At 43.3% G+C, this 9,875-nt stretch overlaps 2 protein-coding genes across 5 annotated transcripts; one reads left to right on the forward strand and one right to left on the reverse strand.

The window, feature by feature from the left end:
- Positions 1-1,030: 1,030 nt before the first annotated feature.
- LOC4335747 (chaperone protein ClpD2, chloroplastic-like) lies at positions 1,031-6,815 on the forward strand. 4 transcript variants are annotated; one of them, XM_015780860.3, is made up of 12 exons: positions 1,031-1,997; positions 2,522-2,691; positions 2,787-3,016; positions 3,125-3,233; positions 3,324-3,454; positions 4,118-4,219; positions 4,414-4,695; positions 4,804-4,925; positions 5,008-5,302; positions 5,396-5,629; positions 5,777-5,920; positions 6,275-6,815. In XM_015780860.3, exons 1-12 carry the CDS (start codon positions 1,405-1,407, stop codon positions 6,584-6,586), a joined length of 2,724 nt encoding a protein of 907 aa, XP_015636346.1. In that variant the 5' UTR covers positions 1,031-1,404; the 3' UTR covers positions 6,587-6,815. The 4 variants fall into 4 exon arrangements, with proteins under 4 accessions (XP_015636346.1, XP_015636345.1, XP_066165251.1 ...); XM_015780859.3 differs by having other exon boundaries at positions 4,840-4,925; positions 5,777-6,010; XM_066309154.1 differs by having other exon boundaries at positions 4,840-4,925.
- A 206-nt stretch (positions 6,816-7,021) lies between these two features.
- Positions 7,022-9,875, reverse strand: LOC4335748 (chloroplastic import inner membrane translocase subunit HP30-2). The gene is made up of 6 exons (NM_001419321.1): positions 9,441-9,875; positions 8,830-8,945; positions 8,101-8,227; positions 7,700-7,848; positions 7,472-7,534; positions 7,022-7,388 (listed from the first exon to the last, which is right to left on the reverse strand). Exons 1-6 carry the CDS (start codon positions 9,756-9,758, stop codon positions 7,361-7,363), a joined length of 801 nt encoding a protein of 266 aa, NP_001406250.1. The 5' UTR covers positions 9,759-9,875; the 3' UTR covers positions 7,022-7,360.

Consider the following 9,875-nt stretch of genomic DNA (forward strand, 5'->3'; position numbering starts at 1 on the left):
TGAGATATTATACCTGATTTTATGGTTGAGAGAGTTGATTCAAACCATTCAATCAAGAAAAGAGATAAGAGACGCAAAATAGACTTATTCTAACGAGTTTTCTGCTCCATGAACAATGGATTCATGGAGCTTTGGAAAATGGGCCTTAAATGGTGTGGTAGGGTTGTGGGTTATACTGCTATATCACTTATGGCCGGTCATCTACTTCCATTTCAATTCTCAATATCTATTCGGCTAAGAACAAAAAATCCATCTCATTTTATTAAGTAAGAACACTACTCAACTGAGATTTTTTTTTTACAAACTCATGTACAAGGAGGTATACTTACCTCTATAAACATTCACACGTATTGACATATCCTGATTTAAATAGAACACACATATTGCGATGCATGATATCTATATACGATATATGGACATTTGTACATACGAATTGCTTTAACACGATTTTCTTATGTTCATGTATCTATCATCTATTACATTATATTTGAGTTATGTTAAACGGTGTGTTTGTATTGTGCATGCAAATGTGTGGATAGCGAGACATCGTATAGGTACGCTATTCTGCCAATTTCCATGTAACCAACACTAGGATTTGCCCATTTAAACCAACCGTTTTGTTAACCATTTTGGTTGGCATGCAAGCACATGTAAATAGTGCAACCAATTAGGAAATCGCCTCGTTGTGCCCGTTCTGTCACACGTCACTGTACCTAGACGTAAACTTGTAACCGAACAAATCGATCCGAGACACTGATCGGGCTGCCCAGACGCCACACCCATGGAAACGGTACTCTCCCAATACCATGGCCCTGTTTAGCTCTAAAATTTTTTTTTCAAACTTTCAAATTTCCATCACATTAAACCTTTCGTGTACACACACAACTTTCCTAACAGCCCATGCACCGGTTAACCTTACGGACGCAGCCTGCGCCGTCCGTCCCCGATCGCACGGCCCCCGGGACGGCGCGAGGCAAAGCCATCCCCTCTTCCGTTCGGATAAAGCGCGCGCGTGGGCGTGGGCGTGGCCGCCCGACCGGAGAATACCCCCGCGGCGGAGGCGCACGCCAACGGTGGAATCCAAGCCAGAAAATCCCTTTCTTCTCCCGCTCTGCCTCCACCCCCGCATCTCTCTCCCTCCGCCGTGCCGGTTCCCCCTCCCTCCCCCTCCTTCCTTGCGTGCCGCCTCCACTTCCACTGTTCTTCCATCCACCCCACCCCACACCACCTTCTCACACCCGATTATTCTATTCCATTTCGCGAGCGAACCTTTACAGCCACAACCTTGCGGCGGGTGTGAGAGAATCCGCCACATAATTGAAGCGGCTTCGGCTGCAGCGGCATCCGATCAATCATACACCGTGGGGGGAGTTGGGAGCGAGCTTCGCGGCGCGTGGTAGGGCGATGGAGGCGTGCTGCTGCTCGTCGTCGTCGGTGCCGTCCGCGTCCATCCTCGCCACGGGCGCCGGCCTCCGCCGCCGGTTCTCCCCTGCGGGGGCCGGCGGGGGTGGGAGGGCGGTGGCGGTTGCGGCAGGGCGACCGATCCGCGCGTCCGCGGCTCTGCTGGCCGCGCCCGCGCCGCGGCGGCGCGGGGGCGTCGTCGTGAGGGCGGTGTTCGAGCGGTTCACGGAGCGGGCGGTGAAGGCGGTGGTGTTCTCGCAGCGGGAGGCGCGCGGGATGGGGGACGAGACGGTGGCGCCGCACCACCTGCTGCTGGGCCTCGTCGCGGAGGACCGGTCGCCGCTGGGGTTCCTCGCCTCGGGCGTCCGCGTCGAGCGCGCCCGCGAGGCGTGCCGCGCCGCCGTGGGCAAGGAAGGGCTCGCGCAGGCGCCGGTCGGGCTGGCCACGGACGTGCCCTTCTCGGGGGCCAGCAAGCGCGTCTTCGAGGCCGCCGTGGAGTTCTCCAGGAACATGGGATGCAACTTCATCTCGCCGGAGCACATTGCGCTCGGCCTCTTCAACCTGAACGATCCCACCACGAACAACGTCCTTAAGAGGTTTGTGGTGATGTTCTCCTGTTCCATGTTTTCCCAAAAAAAAAAAATGCTTCCATATGATCCGCGATAGTGTGGTCAATGCATCAACCACCTACGACCTTTTCATCGGCCAGTAAACAACAAACGATATTTTGGAAGTTTAGAGATGTGTATGCTCACAAACTAGAAAAATGAAGGCATCTTTATATACCATTAGCTAATTCATTAGCCATGCAACCTGAAATGTAAATGAATTTGCACATCAGCAAGCTCACGTTGCGATGGATGTGGACTTCGCTAAGGATTTCCACTTAATAAAGAGAAAAATAAATAATTAGTGTACTTTTGCACATTTAGGGGTGTGCTTGGTCGAGGACGGTTGCTTTAGGAGTTGGGGTTTAATTCCTTAAAATCCTATAAACTTATACAATTCATCCCCGCTTAGTGTAGTTAATACCAATTCTCTGCATTCTCGTTTTGAATACAAATCCCACCACTAAACTTTCATTGATTTTTTTTTCCTTTTACAATGATTGTCATTTTAGCTTAGGAGTAGATTCAAGTCAGCTAGCAAAGCAGGCACTTACCCGAGTCCAAGGGGAGCTTGCAAAGGATGGAAGAGAGCCTGTCGGATTATCTTCTTTTAAAGTGCGTGAGAAATTTACTCCTGGAGGTGGGAAGTCTGCAATTGTCAAATACTCGAATAAAAATAAAGGTCTGGTTTGACATCACTTTATTGAACTAATAGCTAGTACTATTCTTGATAGCACAGATGTAGAAAGGATGAACTTGCTCTTATTGTTATTTCAGAGAAGAGTGCACTGGCTCTATTTTGTCTAGACTTGACCATGCGAGCCAGTGGAGGATTGATTGATCCTGTTATTGGTCGCAAGGATGAGATTGAAAGAGTAGTTCAGATTATATGCCGCCGCACGAAAAACAATCCAATTCTTTTGGGCGAAGCAGGTGTTGGTAAGACTGCCATTGCTGAGGGTTTGGCCCATAAAATTGCCAATGGAGATGTTCCTATTTTCCTCGTGGTAAGTTTTAGCTACAAGAGATGGATACAATCATGTTGGTTGCATAATTTTGCTTGCTCGATTGTACTTAATACCTGATAATTACCATTCATTGACATGGTTATGTAGGGAAAGCGTATATTATCATTGGATGTTGCTCTACTAATGGCTGGTGCTAAAGAGAGGGGTGAACTGGAAGCCAGAGTTACTAGTTTAATACGTGAAGTGCGCAAAGCAGGTTATCTGACATTCTGACTTGATGCATTACAAGATCCAAAACTTCCGTTCTTGGTCTTCAATCTTCAAAGAGCTCCAAAGTTTCATGCAGGTGATGTTATACTGTTCATTGATGAAGTCCATACTCTTATTGGGTCTGGGATTGCTGGAAGAGGAAGCAAAGGAGCTGGTCTTGATATTGCGAATTTGCTGAAGCCTGCACTGGCTAGAGGAGAATTGCAGGTATATGTCATGAAAAGGCATCCCTCAATCCATGTTGCCCATTTTGTTTCTCAAAACTACTTGATTCTTTTCTGGATTAGCAGCAATTGGTGCCTGGGTTTGCATCATTTTACCTACTGTCTAGGTGAATATCTATTTATCTAGTGGTGTGGAATGGCTAATTTAGTGCAGTTTCCAAACAGAAAATAATAGATAAATATAATTCAATAGGTAATCCCTTAAAAATAAAGTTAAATATGCCATACATGTGTTCCATTATTTGTATCATTGAAGTATTATGAATACCACTCTACCTGCAACCTGTTGACATACAACAATACTTATGCACATCCTATCTATATTCAATTCTTTTTGTTAAAATAAGTTGCAATATATCCAAGTAACACTTGGTGCTAGGGCTTCAGTATTTAACTGACCCTTTCAGTACTGCTACACACACTCTTGATGTCCTTCCATGTGCACTTGAGGGATATTCCTTTGAAGAAGGATGTCTAGTCTCTAAAATGTTCATTAATATCATGGACATGATCTGTATGGACAACACCCGCTGTGAAGTATAATGGATTATTTTTGGTCATCTGCAATTGAGTGCAAAGTGTTCTCTACTATAAAAGGAACCAAGTTTATTTGTCCTTTCCCTATTGTGATGTATTTTTTTCGCAGTGTATTGCATCTACAACTCTGGATGAACACCGATTGCATTTTGATAAGGATAAGGCTTTGGCTCGCCGATTTCAGCCTGTTTTGGTGAATGAGCCTAGCCAGGTAATACAAATTTCAATTTCAGAAATCACTTGTCTCTTAGGGTTACCTTTCACTTAATCATTATCTCAATCTCTTGAACTCTCTGCTCTTGGGGATACCTTTCACTTGATCATTATTTCAAATCTCTTGAACTCTCTGCTCTTGGGGTTACCTTCCACTTGATCATTATTTCAATTCTCTTGAACTCTCTGCAGGAGGATGCTGTGAAGATATTACTTGGTCTGCGTGAGAAGTATGAGACCTATCACAAATGCAAATACACTTTGGAAAGCATCAATGCAGCAGTTTATTTGTCAGCAAGATATATTGCTGACAGACATCTTCCCGATAAGGCCATTGATCTAATTGATGAAGCTGGCAGTAGAGCTAGGATGGAATCATTTAAAAGGAAGAAGGAGGAACAATGCTCTATTCTCTCAAAATCACCAGATGAGTACTGGCAAGAGATTAGAGCTGTCCAGAACATGCATGAAGTGGTAATAGAAGATTAACAATACTCAATATGCTGTTGCAAAGATTTTTTTTTTGTTGATATGCTGATAGATTTTCAATGAATTAATATTTCATTGCCCACCACTTTTCAGGCACTGACTAACAAGGTAAAATATTCTCTAAATCAGAATGACCAAGAGGATGCTGTTGATATTGAACTCGTGGGTGAGGACAAAACAAGTCCAGCATCTATGCTATCAACTTCAACTGATAAGTAGGTTCTCTTTTCTCATCCAGACTAAACTCCCCATTCTGCAATCTAAGCACATAATATTTACAATACATTTACAATGCAGACCATCTCTGGTTGGATCAGAGGAAATTGCAAGAGTCACATCATTGTGGTCAGGCATACCAGTTCAGCAGTTGACTGCAGATGAAAGAAAGCTTCTAGTAGGACTGGATGATGAACTCAGGAAACGTGTCATAGGTCAAGACGATGCTGTTCTAGCCATATCTAAAGCTGTGAAGAGATCGCGTGTTGGCCTCAATGACCCTGACAGACCTATTGCTACACTAATTTTCTGTGGCCCAACAGGTGTTGGAAAAACTGAGCTCACGAAAGCTCTAGCAGCAAGTTATTTTGGATCTGTGGGTCACTCTTTGCTGGTTATATCCTTCTAATACTATTGAGTTCACAACATATTTCGTTGTTTTGAAAATGTTGCTTCTTTCATTTCACAGGAATCAGCTACTGTTAGGTTAGATATGAGTGAGTATATGGAGCGGCATGCTGTGAGCAAGTTGATAGGCTCTCCTCCAGGATACATGGGATTTGGTGAAGGTGGTACTTTGACTGAAGCAGTCAGGAGAAAACCATTCACTGTGGTGTTGCTTGATGAAATAGAGAAAGCTCATCCTGATATTTTCAATATTCTTCTTCAAATATTCGAAGACGGTCATTTGACTGATTCACAGGTACTAGATATGAGATTTGTGATCTCATATCTGCAAATTATGCTGCATACCTCATGCCTTGTCTATGAAATCGAGCATTTTGAATACTCAATAATATGATTGTCATGCCTCATCATCTTTATGCTAACTCTCAAATGTGAATTGCAGGGCCGGAGGGTTTCCTTCAAGAATACATTAATTGTGATGACATCAAATGTTGGTTCCACATCAATTTCTAATGGAAAGAGGAGCATAGGTTTCCAGACACAAACTGATACTGAAGAAAAGTCATATGCTGCAATGAAATCTTTGGTAATGGAAGAACTGAAGGCATTTTTCCGTCCCGAATTGCTCAATAGAATTGATGAAGTGGTTGTGTTCCACCCTCTTGAGAAAACTCAGGCATGTTGCTTTTATAGATACTGCACTTGCATATTGCCTTGTACTTTTGTTAATACTGTGAGTTTAGAAATGCTACCACTCCATAACGAAAACAAACAAAATATTCATCTTGTTGCGATACCTTTTGCTCACATAGAGTAGAATCGCCCTTATATCCGTTCCTTCTGTTCCCTTGTAGCACGTTGTGCTATAAATTTCTACATGTTCAGGCAACCAACGCAAATGCCTGATGTAAGCCACTGACACTTGCCTGACAATTTGCAGATGCTGGCTATTCTCAATATAATGCTGCAAGAGGTGAAGGGTAGGATTTTAGCCCTTGGGATTGGCCTAGAGGTGTCTGATTCCATGAAGGACCTGATTTCTCAGCATGGGTACGACAAGAGCTACGGTGCACGGCCACTAAGAAGAGCCGTCACTCAGCTGGTTGAGGATGTTATCAGCGAAGCAATTCTGTCTGGTCAGTTCAAGCCTGGTGACACCATAATGGTGGACACTGATGCCACGGGGAAACCTTGCTTGAGCCGACTGAATGATCAGACCGTCCAATTATCCGATCCGACACCAACACTTTGAAGGTTCAAACACCCTATGTATATTCGTGATTTACTCATTTATTCTTCCACACCGATAAGCAAGCTTCTTGTGCATGCATAGGTTCCATAGTTCATGTACATAGCCTCCACATGCTGGAATTTCTCCATGCATATAATGTAAATTTGAATCTAACATCAACTGTACATATCATTGAATTTCAAAAGGTACTTGAACCATTTACATGATTAGATGGTCCAATACGCATCCATTTGCTGCTGTGTCCATCTAGTTGATTTACGCATCACTGGAAGTGGACTTGGGTTCTGAAGGTTTTCAACCTTCACATTACCTGGGAACTGCATTACTCCATTCAGTCTACAGTAATACGAAAAGACCATCTTGGCCAAGCAGCTTTAGTTCTCTTAAAGAACTTACCTCTGAAGAAATTGCAAGATACACTCCACACACCGGGATAACTTGGAAAAGGCCCAATAGATTATTAACTTATAACATACACAACTTATGGAAAGTGTTCTATCTTGACTTGCCCAATTGGAAATATCAACCACTCAGCATAAGATTCAACCGTTCAAGACTAAAAACAGGAAGCTAGTAATTCGAGGGTAACTTCAGTGCATATCATCCATCTAAATTTATCATAGTTTGATGACTACAAAAACGTCTATGAGCTATCTTTTCCAATCACACTTCTGCCTAAAGAGCTCATCCTTGAAATAGCTAGATTGTACTTCCAAGAACACGATTTTATGCAACTTGAGGAAAAGCTGGTGCCAACAGGCTGTGGCAATCGATTTAAGTTGATTTCGTTAACTCAGGGTCTCTGCAAAAGTCGTGTGACGAAAATTATATCAGATCAATGAAACTAAATGCTACATACCAGAAATTTGTACAGCTGTTCCAAACCTTTGAATGTGATCAAGGATGAGAAGTCTGGGACCAGGGGGGATCTTCACATCTCTAAGTGCACTGGATCAATATAAACATAGAATTTTATTATTGGTAAGGACAACTTTTTGGCATATAGAATTTTATTATTGGTAAGGACAATTTTTTGGCATATCAATATTTTTTTTAAATACTTATGTTTTTTCATCTACTGTAGGAAATAAATTGAATAAAAAATATATATACCTGTCATTGAGTAGGGGCAATGTTTGATCAGTAAGAAGACCCTTCTTGAAATTCTTCTCATAGTTCTGAAGCCCTAATTGTTTCAACATATTTCTCCCACGGGAATAGTATATATCTTCACTCGGTGGCTGCGAAAATTTCTGACCAATCTACAAAATAGATTTGTAGGCAAAAAGAATTACAACTGATATCAAATTTATCGCTAAAAAGGATAGTACCAATGGGCCCTAAATCCTAATCCACTGACAGGACATCAAACAAAAATATCAACTAGTTGCAATGCACATGTCTAATGTCAAGTACTAATGAAATTGGTACTCACATCCAGTACTAAAATCTTGAGATAATTCAAGTTGTATAAAAATGGCTTTCATTAGAAAGAGAAACATTGAAATTCTTACCATGAAAAAACCACCTTGAAATACTGCAAAAGCTACACCAGTTGTAATTGCATTAGCAACTGGATTTGGAGACCCCATTCCACTCACAATGGAGAATAAAGCGCCAGAACCAAACGCTGCTGCCATGCTATCGAAATGAGCACTTGTCAATCACGCAGGTGAAAAAAAAATCAAGTAATCAACACGATTTATATAGATAGTCAATAATCAGCCTTCCAAACTTGTAATATACCCTTCTGGTGATAGAGTCGGCATTTCTTTTTCGGTTTTCAGCACTAATTTATAAATTAGTTTCTTAACTAGTAAAGCATTTAAAGTTTATCATAAGACCCGTAGATGCTTTTGTTATGTTTCTATCTTGAGTTTGTTGAAGATTACAAAATGTACTCGCACCAGTGAGTCAAGTCTTGCTCATTTTGATTTAAGCAGTATAATTTCTTAGGTAGATTTTTCATAAAAACACAGACACGTGGCTTTCAGGTTTCTTACATCTAATATTAGTCAGTCATGAGTGGCTTACACCAATATTAATTTGACAAAAGAAAAAATCTTAGAAACTCAAACTAGTAGTTATATCGACAACTGGTAAGCAACTCACATGTGGGAAAGAAAGAAAGGGAATATAGTATATATGAACAGAATAAGATGCATTCGTGCAATAAGTGTACTGGCTTTGCTGCTACTAACGAGTATTTACATGACAGTAAAATAGAACTTGTGAACCCTCACCTGCCCTGGACATCCTCCACTCCTCTTATCCTTCTCATAACACAAGATATTCCTGCATTAGCACCAGTCATGACGGCAAAGTTTCGGGCTTGCACCAGTGGTCCACCTGCCAAAGCCTGAAATACACACAAAAAAAAGATCCCGTTATTCTGATTGCTTAGAGGAGAACACAGAATGGTTCCTTTGCAGTTCTTTACATCAAGGATACTGATATAGTGCGACCTTTTAGCTCTACACAGACAATCTTGAGGAACAATAAAGACTATTGCACCAGTAAAACAAATCAAAGCAGAGTGTTTGCTTTCTTAAAATGCTACCACATGCATACAAAAAGCACCCATCTTCCTTTTCTTTAATAAAGTTTGCTTCCTTCGGGAATTGCATCATTATTCTCAAATTTGAACAAAAGAACCCCGACATTGTCGATGCATACCAGATAACCAGTTACCGTCGGTGCTTTATCAAGAAATGTTTGGTCGCTTTATATTCTACTATAATCCTCAACAAGCATCCAAGAAATATTAAATTTGTTTACTGCGCCCCTATTATTCCTATTATTATTGAGTATACTGTATAACTACGAGATGTATAGTATAGGAAGAAGACGAGACCTGCGCCTGCTTGAAGGAGGCGAGGGCGTTGGGGTCGGCCCCGGGCGGCGGCTGCGGCACGGGGAACGGCGACCCGCCGTCCGGCGCGAGCGTGCCCATCAGCCCGCCGAGGGCGCCGCCCTGCACGGCCCCGACGGCGGTGGCGACGGCGGCCTCGACGTGCGTGGGCTGCTTCGCCAGCCACGCCCGCAGGCCGGCCTCCAGGGTCTTGACGCGGTCGGTCAGCTCCGCGAGCGGGTTGGCCCCACCCCGCGCCGCCGCCTGCGCCGACGCCATCACCACCAGCGGCCGCCTCTTCTGCTGCCCCATCCCTTCCATCTCGCCGCCCGCGCCCGCGCCCGCGCTCGCCTCGACGACGAGAGGGATTGGAGGTGGGGTTGGGGGGGCGGGGAGAAATGGGAAAAGATAGCTGTTGGGTTGCGGGGCGGCTGGTTT

Source organism: Oryza sativa, chromosome 4 (genome assembly GCF_034140825.1).
Source record: "Oryza sativa Japonica Group chromosome 4, ASM3414082v1".
Taxonomy (NCBI): Eukaryota; Viridiplantae; Streptophyta; class Magnoliopsida; order Poales; family Poaceae; genus Oryza; species Oryza sativa.

Excerpts from the sequence above, each read along its gene's own strand:
- LOC4335747 (NM_001419320.1), top strand. The coding sequence starts at position 1,405 with ATGGAGGCGTGCTGCTGCTCGTCGTCGTCGGTGCCGTCCGCGTCCATC. Across the intron at positions 3,017-3,124 it reads ATGTTCCTATTTTCCTCGTG|GGAAAGCGTATATTATCATT; the intron begins GTAAGTTTTAGC and ends ATGGTTATGTAG. Across the intron at positions 4,696-4,803 it reads TCCAGAACATGCATGAAGTG|GCACTGACTAACAAGGTAAA; the intron begins GTAATAGAAGAT and ends ACCACTTTTCAG.
- LOC4335748 (NM_001419321.1), bottom strand. The coding sequence starts at position 9,758 with ATGGAAGGGATGGGGCAGCAGAAGAGGCGGCCGCTGGTGGTGATGGCG. Across the intron at positions 7,849-8,100 it reads TTCAAGGTGGTTTTTTCATG|ATTGGTCAGAAATTTTCGCA; the intron begins GTAAGAATTTCA and ends TCTATTTTGTAG. Across the intron at positions 7,535-7,699 it reads TTGCCCCTACTCAATGACAG|TGCACTTAGAGATGTGAAGA; the intron begins GTATATATATTT and ends ATATTGATCCAG.